General features: G+C 37.6%; 1 protein-coding gene across 21 annotated transcripts in view; it reads right to left on the bottom strand.

Moving 5' to 3' along the window:
* The window catches only part of PDE1C (phosphodiesterase 1C), a 689353-nt gene that overhangs the window by 72889 nt on the left and 601843 nt on the right, over positions 1-14621 (bottom strand). For all 21 annotated transcript variants that reach the window (XM_078342145.1, XM_078342151.1, XM_078342149.1 and 18 more), the window contains 2 exons: positions 14320-14550; positions 8410-8487 (listed from right to left, as the gene is read on the bottom strand). In XM_078342145.1, coding sequence (XP_078198271.1) covers positions 8410-8487; positions 14320-14550 — 309 coding nt within the window. The remainder of the gene's footprint in view (positions 1-8409; positions 8488-14319; positions 14551-14621) is intronic.

A 14621-nucleotide genomic window follows, 5' to 3' on the forward strand; every position in this document is an offset into this window, starting at 1 on the left:
CCAAGTATGTAAAGAAGAAAACGATGAATGGCAAAATAGATTTCACTAAAAAGTCCTATGTCAGGAATTCTCAAAATGCCAAACCTCTTCTATTACTAAATTGTCTTATGCGTAGTTACGAAACATAACTAGGCTAGAAGTTTGAACAAAAATGGTCACTAAGGCCACCATCCTCTAAGAATGATAAATCCATTAGAATCTTGTCAAAAATCATATCGACATTTCCTTAGAAACAAATGGCTCTTTCAGAAATTGGGAAAAATATTAAAAGAATACAAAATTCTCCATAACGTCTTCTACATATAGGGGTTTAAGATTAATTCAACTATGAGTGTGCTCAAGTGTTGCTATGGCTCTGCATGGACTATTGCACAGCCAGTGTCAACTACGAGTGATAAAGCCAAGCTCTGCGGGAAGAAACAGCAGAGACTGGAAAACTAAAATGAAACAGCAACTAGAAGGAAGGTTTTAAGGTGTCCAAAACAGGGCGGTTCTTTATTCTGGCATATAAAGACAGTCTGAAACTGTTGTCCTAAGTAGTATGGGGACATTTTTTTGGAAGAAAGAATAATATGAGCATGATCCCTTGAGATGAGAAAACTGGAACACAGGTGTTTGGTGATGGCCTCAGGGTTCGTATAACCAGTGAGTGCACGCCTCCTGATTAATGGTCATGTGACAAGGCATTTATTGTTTCTCAAGTCTCTGGAAATGAACCTGAGACAGAAACAGTGTCTAATAAAGACATACGTGTGTCTCCGTCCTACCCACAGCCTGCCGTTTGACTGTTTTCTCTCCGAATCTGCAGAGCAGGTTACACCTACACTTCTGTACAGGCACTATTCTAAGTTTTACTACCAGCTTCATCGCAGAGCAGGTCACAATACCCCACCCAAAGGCAACTGACAAACATTTTTCAAAATGTCAACATGATGAACATTAAGTACAACTCAAGGGTAAAGTTATATCCTTCTACTGTTTTTATTAATGGCTTGGCAAATCAATTCAAACAGAACAAAAGAATCTAAAAAGCTCAGAGTCATCCACTCCAAATTTATTTTTGTACTCATTCCAAACTAACTTGTTAGGAATCATCTATTTTTTATAAATTAAAAAAAAAACAGGAAAAACACATGTATTTCTTCAGGTGACCCCTGTGAGCCATGTAGCAAGTCAAGATCATGAGACAACAGCCTTGTGAAGAATTATATACTTTAGATTTGATTAAAGGTAAATTCCTATAATGTACACAACAACCCTTTTGATTACTTAGTTGTTCTATGCAAACTAACAAGAATGCTGGCTACATTTTTTTTTCTGTACTGAGATCATAAAGAGGAGAACATGAGTAACTTGAGAAATATTCAGAAAGAATGGTTGTAAGAAATACAATTTCGTCACTGAGGAAACCAACTGACAAAGCTGTGTCCTGACAGCCACAGTGAAATGTGGAGCTAAGAAATTATTATGTGGATGTAATATACATATCCCCTCATATAAGCTTTATTTTATCTTAGTATGGTTTTAAATTTCGCTTTTAATTTTCACATCCCTAATGATGTCAAGGATATTTTAATGTGCTTATTTGCTAGTTGTATATCTTCTCTAGTGAAATGTTTGTTCGAAGTTTTTGTATGTTTTTAATTGGATTGTTTGTTTTATTATTTAATATTGAGTATTTGTATGTAATGGTTATTGGTTATTTAACAGGATGTTTTGCAACTATCCTCCCAGACTGTGAATTGTCTTTTTATTCTCCTAATAGAAGCTTTCGAACAAAAGAAGTTTTAATTTTGATAAAGTATAATTTATCAATTTGTTTTTTATGGTTTGTACTTTTGGGGTCATGCCTAATAAATCTTTGCTTAACCCAAGATCAAAAAGAGTTTCTCTTATATTTTCTTAACTGGAAACTGATAACTTTACATTTTCATTTATGTTTATAATAAATTTTTAGATGCTTGTATATTTTGTATAGTTAGAAACTCATTATTTTGCATACAGATATTCAAGCATTTCATCATCATTTGTTGATGACTATCACTTTCCCTTGGAATTTTCTTTCCTCTTTATCAAAAATAAACTGTCTATACACATGTAGATCTATTTTCGGACTAGTTTGTCTGTGTTGATGTTAATACCATACTGCCTGAATTACTGTAGCTTTATAATAAGTCTTGTAATCAAAGCTTCTGTGCAGTCCTCCAGCTTTTTCCTTTTTCAAAGGTGTTTTAAGTCTATGATCTTCCTATTTGTTTTCTATTTGTCTCTCTTGCTCTTTGTTCACTTAATTGTTTTACCTTGTTTTGGGTTATTTTATGATTCCATTTTATCTGTTGTTGGCAAATCAGCTACATATCTTTGTTTTGTCATTTTAGTGATTGCTTTAGAGTTCATAATATATATGCTCTTAATTTATCTCTATCTACCTTCAAATGATTTTATAACACCTCATGTGTAATACTGAACCTTACAATAGATATTCCATTTCCCCCCTACTAGACTTTATACTACTGTAGTCATACATTTTATTTTTGTATATGTTATAAATTAAAAAGTACATTTATATTATTTTGTTCACCTGGTCAATTATCATTGAGATAAATAAGAAAAATCATATATATTTATCCATATAGTTGCCATTTTTAATGCTCTTCATTCTTTTGTAAAGATCCATATTTCATATGGCATAATTATCCTTCTCCTTTCCTTAAAATTGCTTGCATGATGGGTCTACTGGTGATGAATTCATTCAGTTTTTGTATATCTGATGAAAACGTCTTAATTATATTTTGGTTTCTGAAAAACATTTTTGCTAGGCACAGAATTCTTTGTTGAGTTTTTTTTCCTTTTGTTAATTTAAAAATTTGGCTCTGCTGTCTTCTCATTTGCATCATTCTTCCCAAGAAATCTACTGTCATCCTTATGTTTATTTATCTGTACATATGTGTAATTTTTCTCTGGCAGATTTTAAATTTGTCTCTTCATCACTGTCTTTGAACAATCAGATTATACTATGCTTTTGTGTAATTTTCCTTATATTCCCTATGCTTGAGATGTATTGAGCTTCTTGAATCTGTAGATTTATAGTTTTCATCATCTGGCAAAATTATAGACACTGGTTTTTCAAATATTTTTCCTTCCGGCTCTCTCTCTCCTCTACCTGGGGATTCCAAGTACACATTTATCAGGCTACTTGAAGGTGTCCTACAATTCTGTTTTTACACTTTGTTTTCTGTTTCTTTTTGGGTAGTTTCTATTGCTATCATTTTGCTACTGTTTTCCACTCCAAAATCTAATTCCATTCAGTGTATTTACCATTCATCTCATCTAATGTTATTTTGTTAATACTATTGATTGCATTTTTCATATCAGATATTGCAGTTTTCATATTTAGAAGTTTGATTTTAGACTTTTTAAAATAAATCTTCCATGTCTCTAATTAACTTCTGAACATATGGGCTACAGTTATAAGAACTGCTTTTATGTATTTGTCTGCTAATTCTAACATCTGTTTCAGTTCTGGGTTGGTTTCAATTGGTCGGGCTTTTTCTTTATTGTGGGTAGTGTTTTCTTGCTGCTTTGCATGCCTGGTAATTTCTGACTGGATGCCAAACATTGTGAATTTTACCTTGTTGGGTGCTGGATATTTTTGTACTCTTATGCATATCCTTGAGCTTATTCTGGGATGCAGTTAAATTACTTGGAAACACTTTGATCCCTTTTATGTCTTGCTTTTAAGATTGTTAGATAGAACCAGAGTAGCATATAGGCTACAGCTAATGATTCCCCATGACTAAAGTAAGATAAATATGAGTCTTTTATCTAATTTTCTTTAAATAATGAGATATTTAAATCTGACTAGTGGGAACAGGCACTTTTCCCTGCCTTGTGTGAACATCAGGACTATTCCCTCTAATCCTCTTGGATGGTTCTGTTCTGGACTCAAGTAGTTTTCTCATTGTATGGGTTGCTCGGTGTAGTAGTTTCCCTTTACCCACAGGAAATTTTCCAAGACTCCCAGTGGATGCCTAAAACCTCAGATAGTACTGAGCTCTATATGTATTATAGACATATTTCTTTTTTCTTCTTCACAATTTCATTGATAGAAGATTTCATTCTTAGCATAAATCTTTAGCAGCCTCAGCATACGTTTTTTTCTTTCCTTATTAAGTCAAGAACTTTCATCTTTTTACTTAAAATAAATACTTTGTGACTGCTCTTTGGCATATCTAAATTGCCAGCATCTCCATATTTATGCTTTGGAGCCATTGCCAAGTAATATAAAGGTTACTTAACTGCAAGCACTGTGATACTTCAACATTCAATCTGTTAAACGAGACAGCTATTGACAGGCAGGTAGCAAGTACAGTGTGGATTATGCTGGACAAAGAGATGATTCACATCCTAGGTGGGATAGAGCAGTGATATGGTTTGGCTGTGTCCCCACCCAAATCTCATCTTGAACCATAGCTCCCATAACCCCCACATGTCATGGGAGGGACCCGGGGGGAGTTAATTGAATTATGGGGGTGATTTTTTCTCATGATAGTAAATAAGTCTCATGAGATCTGATGATTTTATAAAGGGCAGTTCCCCTGCACACACTCTCTTATCTGCTGCCATGTAAGATGTTCCTTTGCCCCTTCTTTGGCCTCCACCATGACTGTGAGTGAGGCCACTTCAATCATGTGGAACTGTGAGTCCATTAAACTTCTCTTTCCTTTATAAATTACCCAGTTTTAGGTATGTCTTCATTAGCAACCTGAGAACAAACTAATACAAGCAGGACGGTATGAGATTTCATCACATTCTTAGAATGGTGTGCAACTTAAAACTTATAGTTTATTTCTGGAATTTTCCACTTAATATTTTCAGAGCACAGTTGGCTATGGGTAACTGAAACAACGGAAAGTGAAACTGCTAATAAGGGGATACGCCTGTACTCTTATACTCTTCAGATCTCCGGAGTTTGTCTCTCTGCAACCCTCTTCTCTCCACTGTTTTATTCCGCTAACTATAGGCATCTTGGTATTCCTGGATTTTTATCCAACTTCTCAACTCAGAAAGTCACTGAGATGTGCCTGTGTCACTCCTCTCTACGCTGCCTGGAAGTCCTTTCAAGGCAGTGAGCTGAGGCAATTGTAGGGCTCACTTCATTTATTCCATGTCTCACAACGATCACTGTTCTCCATTTCCTGATGTCTGTCTGGTATCATAAAAAGCACTCTTTCACATATGTTGTCTGGGATTTTGGGCTGTTTCAAGTTGGGGGATAAATCCAATTCTTGTTACTTCTCTTTGCAAAAGCAGACATTTTCAGACTCTTTTGCCTACCCTTTCCACTCTTCACAACTGACTTTTCAGTTTCATGAGACCATCGATAAACATTCCCGTTCCCAGAATATTCAATAAAGGAGAAAGTCCTGCTGAATTTCCTCTGTAAGACTTAGCTAATAACCACACAGGGCCTAATCATAATCAGTTGTTTGAGAGGCACAAAAGATAGCTCTCTTATTTCTCTGTTAATGTGGTCAAGTAAAGTTAAGGGCAAGTATGTATTTCTGGGTAACTATAAAAAATTATGGCAAGTCCATGAGGCTATGCTATTATAAACATGGCTAAAAATGCACCGAAATGAATGCATTTGTGTGGCACCCCACAAGTCTTCCAACGCCAACGGAAAAGTTTAAGCACGATTAGAATCTTGGCTCAGTGACCTAGACCTTTTTATGTCAAAACTTTCTCCCTAGGGGTAAGTAAGGTACTTTCAAAGGACATCCATTCTTTGAAGTCAGTTAGAAAATTGCTGCTGCCATTTCAGTAGGCTTACAGAAATAATGTACAGCTGCAATGTGTTCATTATGCCAGGATGTAATTTACCCTTTCAGCACACACTGCTTCCCCCTGTGCATGCCCTGGTTCACGGGAGTTTGGGAATAACCAACTGTGATCCAGTTTCTACTGGGTTTCTCTCTGAATGTTCACACTAGGCATGAATTGTAAACAGATATTCCCTCTCAAATATTAGAGAGAACTAGTCACCAATGGTTCCCAGGGATTGGTCTGGGGGTAGAGGCATTAAAAATTGCTAACTTGACTCCCCTTCATTATCAGACATAATAGGATCCAAAAAGAAATGTTCAAATTTTATCTGGTTGTTTCTACATAGTTTTAAAAGCAATCAATATATCTACTGATCTACATATTCCCTTTTTAAATTTTTCTGAAGTAAAGGGCTTTAATGACCAAAAAGGAAAGGGTAGATGGGACTCATCAAATTGTTTCCCACTTCCTGCCACCAAGTATTCGTTTTAGTCCTGTTAAAGGTTTTGGACTAAAATAGAGCAAGTCACTGAAGCTCAATGCTCTCAGTTCTGTTGATACCAAAGCAGTGATGATGTTCTATTAGTTCATCAATAAATGCAAAATGCAGAGTTGTTCATGATTATGTTTGTGTGCAAACTTGCAAGTACACAGACACACCAGGACCTACTTGACAAGTACACAGACACACCAGGACCTACTTGACAAGTACACAGACACACCAGGACCTACTTGACAAGTACACAGACACACCAGGACCTACTTGACAAGTACACAGATACACCAGGACCTACTTGAGGCAGTAGAAGAACAGGCTATGGAGGGAAACAGAGATAGACATTTAAAAATGTCTCTTTAATTTATTGCAGTCTGCTTACTGCCTCATGAGATCAAGATTCCTGCTCATTAAACAATCAACCTTTACTCATTTGCACAACAGAACATAAAGTCTATTTTATCAGTTTACCCCCAAAAAAACCTGTTTAATTCTTTTCAATACTTGGGAATGATTCAGTTAAAAAGGGCACAGATAAAGGCAGCTTTATGAAGGTGATAAAATGTAATCCACAATGCCCACATGACATCATTTGAGCAGATGTTTGTACCATAATATATAAATGCAATGAGATTTAAAATCTCATATGAAAAATTCTGGACTTGATTTATTCTGGGCTTTGATATTATAGCAATTTAACAGGAAGCTGTGGACCAATAGTTGGATACAGGATGGAGAAATTGTCTGGGTTCTGGGTTTGAAGTTGACATCATTACTCTACTGTACATTTTCTGGCTTTGGTTGCCTTAATTTGGTATTGATGGCTGGCAAAGAGCCTCAGGTATTTAAACAAACCTTACCTGCAATAAAGTCTGGCTCAGAGACTGTCATTTTGAATTCTACTTTATTCTGTGTTATTTACTTCTTTGTCGCAATTATTCAAGAAGGATACACTCATTAGGTAAGTGATTTCCATTTGCATAAGCACAGTGGTTAAAAAAATTGCAGGTATGTGTTTCCCAGGTATTATGCAGTAAGACATCTGGAGTTAATTATTTGCATTGTCTTTTTAGAAACAGTTTGAGAACTGTTTTCACGCATGCAAGCAGAGATAGCATGTCATAATGGCTTAGGGCTCAAAGTTAAGGTGGCTGCATCCTTTATAACAGATGTGCAAAGACTTACTTTCCAGTTTCTTCTTACTCTTCCACCTGGTTACCCAGCATTTGTACTTCAAAGGTATTCTAATCAAACTATTCAAAGAGTTTAGCATCAAATATGATGTCTCCAGGGAGGTATGATTTAGAGAGTCTGGGATTCTATCAAAAACCACTCCATGGAAACTTTCCTTTTTAGCTTAATGTCATATCTGTGTATGAGGGAATAGCTACCATGAGCGTGTGTGATCACTGAAACAACGACGTTTATGTAAAAGGCCAGGCAGTTTTCTAAATCTTATAGTTGAAAGCGTGAAGGGTAATATAATTTGCACTTTTGGGTTTTAGAAAGTGGAATGTTGTTTATGCGTTTTGCATTGTCATTGCCTTTAGGACTTGTGCTTGCTGGCAAAGCTATATTCTACAATCATATATGCTGCCTCCCAACAGGAGCATTATTCAGATTCCTGCTTTTGTTTTTGTTTTAAGCAAAAATAGGAACTAGTTCAAGGTTTAAAAAAAAATGAAAACATAAAACATGGAACATTTCTTATTTATGCTGCATGATAGACCCATTCAAAGACTTATAAATACATTGGCAGTATACAATACTCCATTCTGGCTGTCTGATCAGCAAGTCCAAAATCAACTCTTTATGAAGTTTAAGATGAAAAATGACAAGTAGAAAAAGAAAGAGTATAGAAAACATTTGTGATGGAGAAAGTATGGTGAAGGAGAAGAGATACAACAATAATTTATAAATTATTAATAAAGGAATAATAGTACCCTTTAAATATAGTGAAGGGCTTTTTTTTTTCCAGGATATAAGAGTGTATGAACAACCACTATTTAAATTTTGGGTATGATTCTAACAAGCCTGCATTAAATTGCACATTTTATGGAAAAATGTAATGAGAATAATACTCTTACCATCTGTTTTCTTTGAATCATTTCCGATGTTAGCGTGATCCTTCTTGTCTGTCTGATTTTTACTATCTTTCAAGTCACCTGAAAGTAATAAACATGACAAACAGTATATGTATACAGCTGAGGGGGGTGCTGTAAATACTTTTAAACCTGTCAAGGTTAAAAAAAAATGCAGCGTAATTTTATAGTCATAAGGGTCTATGTGTCTGAGTGTAAATATGTTTTGTAATCACATGTTAGGTCCTGTAAATTGGATTGTGATACAGAAACTGAGGCTGAAAGTTCTTGTTAAACAGAGCTATAGTTAAGTCATGTGTTTGTCTTCTAAGAGAAGCAGTTAAGATTTACTGTTAGGCTGTGGAGTGAGGAGAAACTGGAGCTAACTGTAAGTTCTACCAATTAATAGCTATTTAATGTCTCTGTGCTTCAGTTTTCTTATCTGCAAAATTGATACATTAATACCTACCTTACAGGCATATTGGATACATTAGAAGGCATATCACTCGATACAGTTGTTATTATTCTAAAATGGAGCTATAAATGGTATTTTAATAAATGAGCTTATCAAAATGTAATTTGTAAAAGTTGTAAAACATTACCCTTAGAAAGAATATGTGTCAAATATGTATTTAACCCACTTATGAGGGAATAATAAGAAGGTTCCAAAATACTGGAGCTGGGTATTTACAGATATTTCCGAAACACGTTTACTAGGTTAATGACAAAACTGGTTATATCCTACAGGGCAATAAAACCAAAACTTTGGCGGTTATCTTCTCTCTCAGTCAAAAATCTATAAATTAGCATGTAACTTCACAGGACCTAGGCATGAATCAAATAGTATATAAAGTTAAACATAGTCATGTTCTTCAAGAGTAGCAGTTACTGGATCAATGGTGCCTGCCACCGATTATGGCAAATAAAATTTTCCTGAAACATGGCTACATTTATTCATTGACATACTGTCCATGGCAGCTCTCATGCTGTAACAGTTGAATTCAACAGTTGCAAAGAGACAGGAACAGCCAGAAATATTTTCTACCTGGTTCTTTGCAGTAAAATAGTGCTGCACCCCTATCTAAAATAATTTAATAATCCTAGGGCATGTGTGTTCAACAATATTCCAGTATGACATGGAAAGGTCAGGGACCTCTTCCCCCACCCTTATTTTCAAGTGTTGAATATTTTCTTACCAGTCTTACCAATGGAAGCTTTCTTTTTAGCCTGCATAAAACCAAGAATATGTTCTCACTCAAATACTGGTACTTACTGAAGACAAAAAATCCGAATAGTAATTGAAGTCAGCTGGGCCTCTAAGGTATGTGTATGAGGGACAGGGTTTACTCTTTTTTACTTTATTTGTGCCAGGCAGTATGCTAAATGCTTTTTGAGAACTGTTTTGATGCATGCAAGCAAAGACAACATGTCGTAATGGCCTAGGGCTGAAAGCTAACCTCTTTCGCTTTCAGCTTCCTTTACATGATGCTTCCTTTATAATAGATGTGCAAAGAGTTACATTCCAACTTCTTCTTACTCTTCCACCTGGTTACCCAGCATTTGTTCTTCAAAGGTATTCTAAGCAAACTATTCAAAGAAGAGTTTAGCATCAAATATGGTCTCCAGGGAGGTATGATTTAGAGAGTCTGGGATTCTACCAAAAACCACTCCATGGTAACTTTCATTTTTAGCTTAATATCATGTATGTGTATGAGGGAATAGCTATCATGAGCCTGTGTGATCGCTGAAACAATGACATTTATGTAAAAGGCCAGGGCAGTTTTCTCAGTATTGTAGTTCAAAGTGTGAGGGGTAATATAATTTGAACTTTCAAGTTTTAGAAAGAGTAGAATGTGCATCATTTTATTAAATCTTATAATAGCCCCATTATAAAGGTACTATTACTGAAAGAAGACAAATTCACCAAAGATTCATTCACTAAATGTCCAATTTGTAAAATTTGATGAATAACCCACTCACCAAATGACCGAGGATGTGTTTTAAGTTTGAGTTTTTTGGTCAACGTTCCTGCAGCCAGTTAGACAAACACGAGCCATTCCATCTACGTCAAGGGGCGTGGGCTACCGCACTCTCATGTTTCATACCCCAACCCTGAACTCCCATCTGCCCCAACTTTGCACCTGGATTTCCCTCTTGCGGCAAAACTGCCAAGTTCTCAACTACAGTATTTGCAACTTCTCTATGAAGCTCAAGTCTTAGATTTCAGACTTCTGTTTACTGTTTCCCTTTCTAAATGCCTTTGGCCTATGAATTTATAAAAAATGATTATCTAAGGATGATTCATAACCATTTGGGGCTGTGATATATTCTACAAAGTACATATTTTTAATGGAATTTGACAAACGCTATGCTAAGCTAGAAGTCAGTAAACTCTCCAGATTCCCTCTCATTCTGAAATGGGATGGACTGTGATATGGTTTGGCTATGTTCCCACCAAAATCTCATCTTTAATTGAACCTCCCATAATTCCCATGTGTTGTGGGAGAGACCCAGTGGGAGATAATTGAATCCTGGGAGCAGTTTCCCCCACACTGTTCTTGTGGTAGTAAATAAGTCTCACGAGATCTGATGGTTTTATAAGAGGAAACTTCTTTTGCTGGGTTCTCATTCTCTCTTGCCACCATCATGTAAGAAGTGCCTTTCACCTTCCACCATGATCGTGAAGCCTCCCCAGCCAAGTGACACTGTGAGTCCATTTAACCTCTTTTTCTTTATAAATGACCCACTCGGGTATGTCTTTATCAGCAGCATGAAAATGGACGAATACAGACTGGCAGCAGGGCGCCATGGCTCACACCTGTAACCCCAGCACTTTGGGAGGCTGAGGTGGGTGGATCTCCTGAGGTCAGGAGTTCAAGACCAGCCTGTCCAAAATGGCAAAACCCTGTCTCTATTAAAAATACAAAACTTAGCCAGGCATGGTGGCAGGTGCTTGTAATACCAGCTACTCAAGAGGCTGAGTCAGGAAAATCACTTGAACCCAAGAGGTGGAGGTTGCAGTGAGCCGAGATTGCACCACTGCACTTCAGCATGGGTGAGAAGAGTGAGACTCCATCTCAAAAACAAACAAACAAACAACAACAACGACTACAAAAAAAGAAAAAAACAGACTGGCTGGAAGAATTGAGAGGCAGGGGAGTCTACTCTGGCCAGGGTCCAAACAGGAGAATTTTAAGTCGAAGATATGGTCATCACCTCCTCCACCACCAAAAGAAAAGAAATCCTTCATAAGTCCCATGAAACAGTCCAAATACTGGCTTTTCTCTATCTTAAGGATGCCAGAGGTAGACTCAAGGATCTTGAGCCCTATAGTCAAACCAGTTCCTTCTAGTTCCTTCTTCCCTCAATGAACCTCCACACTCCTAATGCATGCTTTTTAAGCCTGCTGGTTGCTCTGAAAAACAGCTGCAGCAACACCAGGATGCCTTCTAGAAGTTGCAGAGATGTTTTCTTTGGCTGGTTGCTAGCCAGCAGCGGCCCATGGTGGCCCCTTTTCTCAGCCAGGGATGGGGAGGTTGTGGAAGTAATCTTGACACAGAGAAAAGATTAGAGGATCATGTCACTGCCAATGGGTGCCCAAACTTCGAGCAACCCCTTCACTAACATCCTTCAGCTCTAACTTGGAAGATATCCTGTGCACCCCACAAAGAAGGGTGCCAGGACAGTGACACATGCTTGTTTGATGATGTTCCCCAAGTAAAACCCATTAGCTGATTTTCCCATGGGTTGTGTCCAGAGTAACGGCTGATGTGAGGTGTTACTCAATAAACGGGGGGAAGCAAAAGAGACTTTCTGTGCAGCTATAAATCATTTTAATTAGGCTGCCGTAGTACAGTCCCAAACCACCATTAGCCTTTCTTATTATTGCTCTAAATTGATTTCTTTTCTCACCTCTCATCTACTGCTTACTTTTTAAGGGAAATGGTAGACTGTTGCTTATTTCAGAAAATAAGCACAGTCGTGAAATCCAGCCAGCCTCGTTGAAGACTCAGACTCCTGTTTTGTTTCTTTCAGGCTTTCCCCTAGCCAACTTCAAAATGAATTATTATCTCCACATCTGCCCTCTCTGGGTCTTTGTTTCCTCTGGTAGAATTCATATCCATCTTGGTGACAATCTCAAGGACAATGTCATTGGCTTATCTGTGTTCACTGGTTGCTCCCACTGATTAGACCTGGGGTTGGCAAACTATGGCCCACGGGTCAAACCTGGACCTACTGCCTGGTTTTTCATGAGCTACAAACTAAGAATGGCTTTTACATTTTTAAATGGTTAAAAGAAGACAAATATTTTATGACATATGATATTATGGAGAATTCAATTTGTAATTTCTATAAATAAAGTTTTATTGGAAAACAGGCTCACTCATTTGTTTGCATATTAACTGTGGCTGCTTCAAAATGGTAATGTTGAGTAGCTGCAATAGAGATCTAATGTCCTGCAAAGCCAAAAATATTTACTATCCTGTCCCTTATAGAAAAAGGACACCAACCCCTAGAATAAGTAAACTGTAAACCTCTTATAAACAGCAGTTAAGTTTGCATATTTCTCTGATTGCCCCTCTCCCTGAAGGCACCAAACCACTGAGACATGCTGGTTACAGAACAGAGCACTGGGACTCACACAGATCAGAGTTTAACCTGAGATCTCTACTTAATGATTGCTTGACTTTGCACAAGTGATTTCATCTCTCTGAGGCTCAATTTTCCCACCCACAACATGGGAATGGGTGTTTCTACCTCATAGATGTTAGAATTTTTACATGATGTAATGTAGGTAGAATCTCAAGTACAATGTCTGATACATGTTAAGCATTGAATAAAATGGTAGTGTTATTGTTATTGCTGCTTTTACAAAAGGAAACACATTTCTAGCCCACTCTGTTACAAGAAAAAGCAGAGGAAAGAAGCACACGTTGCCTCTCTCATCACCCCTTACATGTTCCTCTTTTGAGAGGAGTGATTATTTATCTAGGCGGTAGGGTTGACCATGCACAGTCTGGCTCAGCCATCCACATCCCAGCCTGTTTTGAGATATGTTTTCTATAAGACACACACCTTTTCTGCCACTTTAGAAGCAGCCTGCCAGGGTGTTGGGGTGAGATACGAGTCCTGTACCTGGCTCTACAGTGTCTGGCTGGGTAAATTCATTTCAGAGCAAACCTGTAAAGAAGCCCATGTGCTCAGCAGACCAACTCTGTGTTTCCCAAGTCAGCTCCAGTTGCAGCGGAGCTGATGTCTCCATCACTGACTTCCTGATTTTGTTACCTATCTCTCAGTTGGTTCAGACCTCAGAAGGGGTAGCAAGGAGGGGCCTGCACTATCTGTTAAAACATTAACAGGTACATCATAGATTCTTTAAAAATTTTTGCATGAACGTATTTTTTTAAAGTTTTTATTTCCATAGATTTTTGGGGAACAGGTGTTGTTTTGTTACATAAGTAAGTTCTTTAGTGGTGATTTGTGAGATTTTGGCATACCCATCACCTGAGCAGTATATACTGAATCCAATTTACAGTCTTTTATTCCTCATCCTTCTCCCACCTTTTCTCCCAAGTCCCCAAAATCTATTATATCATTCTTATGCCTTCACATCCTCATAGCTTAGTTCCCACTTACGTGTGAGAACAAATGATGTTTGGTCTTCCATTCCTGAGTTACTTTATTTAGAATAACGGTCTCCAATTCTATCCAGGTTTTTGAAAATGCCATTATTTCCTTCCTTTTTATGGCTGAATAGTATTCCATCATATGTTTTTAGGGAATCAGCAGGAACTGGATAAGCAGAAAAGCCTCACCCTGTGAGGTGTCCCCATCATTGGGGTTGTTTGCCAGTTTCCATTCATCATGCCATTAACTCCTCAAAAACAGCCCTTCAACAAGTGCAATTCTACTCACCATTCTGTTGCTGTTCTCCTGACGATCTCTCAGCTTTGGAATCTTTCCCATGAGGGTTGTCACTTTTGTGTGCCCGTGTTCCACTGACTTGATTCCTAGCTTCTCCAGACATCTCTTTCTCAGCTTTACCAGATGTGCCTTCCTCAGCCTGCCTTTTGGCTTCCATTTCCTTTTGCTGCTCCTCTGCAGCCAGGCGAGCCTTTTCTTCTGCTTCCTTCTTGGCCTTCTCCTCTGTATCCATGACAAGTCGGGAAAGGCACCGAAAAGAGAGAAAGAGGGCATGCTGATAGGAGAATGACCTG

The sequence above is a fragment of the Callithrix jacchus genome, chromosome 11 (genome assembly GCF_049354715.1).
Source record: "Callithrix jacchus isolate 240 chromosome 11, calJac240_pri, whole genome shotgun sequence".
NCBI classification, from domain to species: Eukaryota; Metazoa; Chordata; class Mammalia; order Primates; family Cebidae; genus Callithrix; species Callithrix jacchus.